We start from the raw sequence: 3,581 nt of genomic DNA, 5'->3' as shown, positions 1-3,581 counted from the left end.
GCCAGCTCCCTCAGCACTCGTGGGTGCATCCCATCGGGGCCTATGGATTTGTGGGCGTCAAGTTTGCCTAAATGATCTCTAACCTGATCCTCCTCAACCAAGGRAAAGTCTTCCTTTCTCCAGACTTTCTTTCTTGCCTCCAGGGTCTGGGGTTCCTGGGCTTTTTCGGGCTGTGCCGGGCTGTTCCAGGCTGGGCTGGGCTGTTTCGGGTTATATCAGCCTGCTTGGGGCTGCTTGGAGCTGTTTGGGCTCTTCCTGACTGTGCCAGGGTGAGCTGGGTTGTGTTGTGCTGTTCTAAGCTTTGCTGGGTTTTGTTGTTTTTTTTCAGGCTCTGTTGGGCTGTGCCGGGCTGTTTCAGGCTGGGCTGGGCTTTTTTGGTCTGTGTCAGGCAGTGCCAGGCTGTGCTGGGTTGTTCTGGGCTCTGCTGGGCTTTTTCGGGTTTTGTTGGGCTGTGCCAGGCTCTGCTGGGCTTTGTCGGGTGGTGTCGGACTGTTTTGAGCTATTTGGGTTCTTCCAGGCTTCTTTGGGCTTTTGGGGGTAGTTCAGGGCTGTGCCGGGCTTTTGGGGGGCTGTTTGGGGCTGTGCTGGGCTTTTTTTTGCTTTTTCAGGCTGTTTGGGGCTGTTTGGGGGTATTCTGGGCTGGGCTGGGCTGGGCTCTGCTGGGCTTTTTCAGGCTGTGCTGGGCCCTGCCAGACTTTTGGGGGCTTTGGAGGGCTGTTCCGGGCTGGGCTTTCTTGGGCAGTTCTGGGCATTGCTGTGCAGTTTGGGGCAGTTTGGGGGCTTTTGGGGGGCCTTTGGGGACTGTTTGGGGCTCTTTTGGGGGCTTTTCCAGGCTATGTTGGGTTTATCTGGGCTGTTTTGGGCTCTTTGGGTCTGTTTTGGGCTGTTCTGGGTAGTGCAGGGCTCGTCTGGCTCTTCTGGCTCTTCTGGGCTATTTGGGGACTTTTTTCAGCTTTTTTTTTTGGAGGGGGGATGCTGTTCAAGGCTGTTCTGGCCTGTGCTGGGCTTTTTTTGTGCTGTTTTGGGCTCTTTGGGGTGGTCGTGGACTTTGCTGGGCTTTTTCGGGCTTTGCTGGGCTTGTTGGTTTTTTGGGGGCTCTATTGGGCTTTTCTGGGCGGTACTGAGCTGTGTCGGGCTTTGCCAGGCGGTGCAGGGCAGTGCCCGGTGGTACCAGGCTGAGGTTGGCTGTGTCGGGCTGCGCCAGACCGTGCTGGACTGTGCCCTGCTGTATCCAGCTGTCCCCAGCTGTGCCGGGCTGTCACTGTCCCTGGCCAGGGCACTTCCCTGCTCCCCAGCCCGGTTGTGTCCCCCTGGGGTCTGCGGCATCTCCCCACCTGGCCCACCCTGGCGGCGTGGCTGCCCTTGTCCTCGGTGCCTGGCACCCCTTGCCCCGGCCCTGCCTCCCCGCCGGCTCTGCAGCTCTTCCCTGCCGGTAACCGGAGCCGGGCACCTGGCATCCTGACCGGGAACAGCTGGTGTCCCCGGGCGGGCAGAGGGCCAGTCTCGCCTCGCCGCCGGCACAGGCGAGGGGCACAGCCCGCACGCAGGGCCCTGGCAGGCGCTGCTGAGCTAAGCCCCTGCCCGGCAGGCAGCGCCCGGCCCCCGGGCTGGCGCGGTGCCCGGGCTGGGATCGGGTTGCGGCGTGGGGGGCTCTGCCCGGCCGTGGCCAAAGGGCAGGAGTTCAGGCTGAAATGTCACCGCTTGCGCAGGGGCCCGGGGACGCGCCGGGAGCCAGCGGYGGCGGAGCCCCGCGGTGCCGCCGGCCCCTGCCGCGGGGCAACGACACGGGGAGGCTGCGGCTGTGCACGGCCTTTATTGGGGTGGCGGGGGGCCCCCGCCGCCTGCGCCGCCCTGCCTGGGGGCTCCGTCCCTTCGCTCTCCGCCTGGTGCTCCTCGTTGCTCCGCCCCCTCCTGTGATGTCATCGCCCRGTGCTGTGACCTCATAGAGTCTGGTTGTGACGTCATCTTGAAGGAAGGGCGCAGGGAGCCCCTCTCCAGAGGGACAGCAACCCTGGACCGCGTCAGGCCGCACAGTTACTGTAGGGTCACTAGTGTTGTTGTCAGGTAGTGGGAGTACACAGGCTGCGTGTGGCTGTAGGGTCGCTAGTGTTGTTGTCAGGTAGTGGGAGTACACAGGCTGCATGGGGCTGTAGGGTCACTAGTGTTATTGTCAGGTAGTGGGAGTACACAAGCTGCGTGTGGCTGTAGGGTCACTGGTGTTATTGTMRGCTCACAGGAGCACACAGGCTGCGTGTGGCTGTAGGATCACTAGTGTTATTGTCAGGTAGTGGGAGTACACAGGCTGTGTGCTATTGTAGGGCCACAGTGTTATTGTAGGGTCGTGGGACTACATGGGCTGCGTGTTAGAGGGTCACTAGTGTTATTGTAGGGTCACAGGAGCACGCAGGCTGTGTGTGGCTGTAGGGTCACTAGTGTTATTGTCAGGTAGTGGGAGTACACAGGCTGCGTGGGGCTGTAGGGCCACAGTGTTATTGAAGGGTCGTGGAACTACGTGGGCTGCGTGTTAGAGGGTCACTAGTGTTATTGTAGGGTCACAGGGCATACACGGGCTGTGTGTCATTGTAGGGTACAATGCTGTCTTAGGCTCTCAGCGACTACACAGACTACCATTATTTCAGGGTCCCAGTGTTAGTGTAGGGTCTCCAGGAGGTCCCAGTTTTACGATAGGGTCCCAGGGACCGGAGAGGCTGTGTGTTATTGCGGGGCCCCCAGGATGCCCAGGCTGTGTGTTGCTGTAGGGTCTCCCTCCCTCGGGGATGTGACAAAAGCACTGCAGTGGTGCTGTGGCCTCAGCTGGGCTCCCGAGCTGTGCGCCCAGGTTGTTATTGCAGGGTCACTTGAGGATGCTGCTGCACCGTTGTAGGACCACAACATTATTATTGGCTTGTCGACCACTGCTGTTGTGACCCTACCACAACACAGCAGTGTGTGCTGGGGTGTTATTGTAGGGTCTCCCTGGACTGAGAGGACATGCGCTGGTGGATCTCTGCTGGGCTGCTTAGGACAGTGGGGACATGGAGACTTGGGCCAGGCATGCTGGCATGTTATTGTAGGGTCTCCTGGGGCCCTGGGCTATTGTTGGTCCTCCCTGGGGCTTTACGTTATGGGAAAGTCTCCCCCGCACTGGTTTGTTTTCATAGGGTCTCCCCAGGGATAGTCCCTTATCATAGGGTCTTCCCACACAGGTCTAATATTTTAGGGTCCCCCAGTGCTGGTTTTGTACTGCAGGGTCCCCTGGTGCTGGTGTGTTATTGCAGGGTCTCCCCGCATCAGTTTGTTATTGTAGGGTCTCCCCACAGGTCTAATATTTTAGGGTCCCCCAGTGCTGGTTTTGTACTGCAGGGTCCCCTGGTGCTGGTGTGTTATTGCAGGGTCTCCCCGCATCGGTTTGTTATTGCAGGGTCTCCCCTGGTGCTGGTTTGTTATTGCAGGGTCTCCCCTAGTGCTGGTGTGTTATTGCAGGGTCTCCCCGCACCAGTTTGTTATTGCAGGGTCTCCCCTGGTGCTGGTGTGTTATTGCAGGGTCTCCCCGCACCAGTTTGTTATTGCAGGGTCTCCCC

At 59.6% G+C, this 3,581-nt stretch overlaps 1 protein-coding gene across 1 annotated transcript in view; it reads right to left on the bottom strand.

The window, feature by feature from the left end:
* Window positions 1-2,854: 2,854 nt before the first annotated feature.
* CARNS1 (carnosine synthase 1) overlaps window positions 2,855-3,581 on the bottom strand; it is a gene marked incomplete at its 5' end in the record, with an annotated part of 10,059 nt that continues 9,332 nt past the window's right edge. Inside the window, one exon of the mRNA XM_026060198.1 lies at window positions 2,855-2,929. Coding sequence (XP_025915983.1) covers window positions 2,855-2,929 — 75 coding nt within the window. The remainder of the gene's footprint in view (window positions 2,930-3,581) is intronic.

This window comes from Apteryx rowi, unplaced genomic scaffold (assembly GCF_003343035.1).
Source record: "Apteryx rowi isolate R43461 unplaced genomic scaffold, aptRow1 scaffold_1669, whole genome shotgun sequence".
Lineage (NCBI taxonomy): Eukaryota > Metazoa > Chordata > Aves > Apterygiformes > Apterygidae > Apteryx > Apteryx rowi.
The sequence above is the reverse complement of the archived record's forward strand: the minus strand, read 5'-3'. Positions and strand labels throughout refer to the sequence as shown.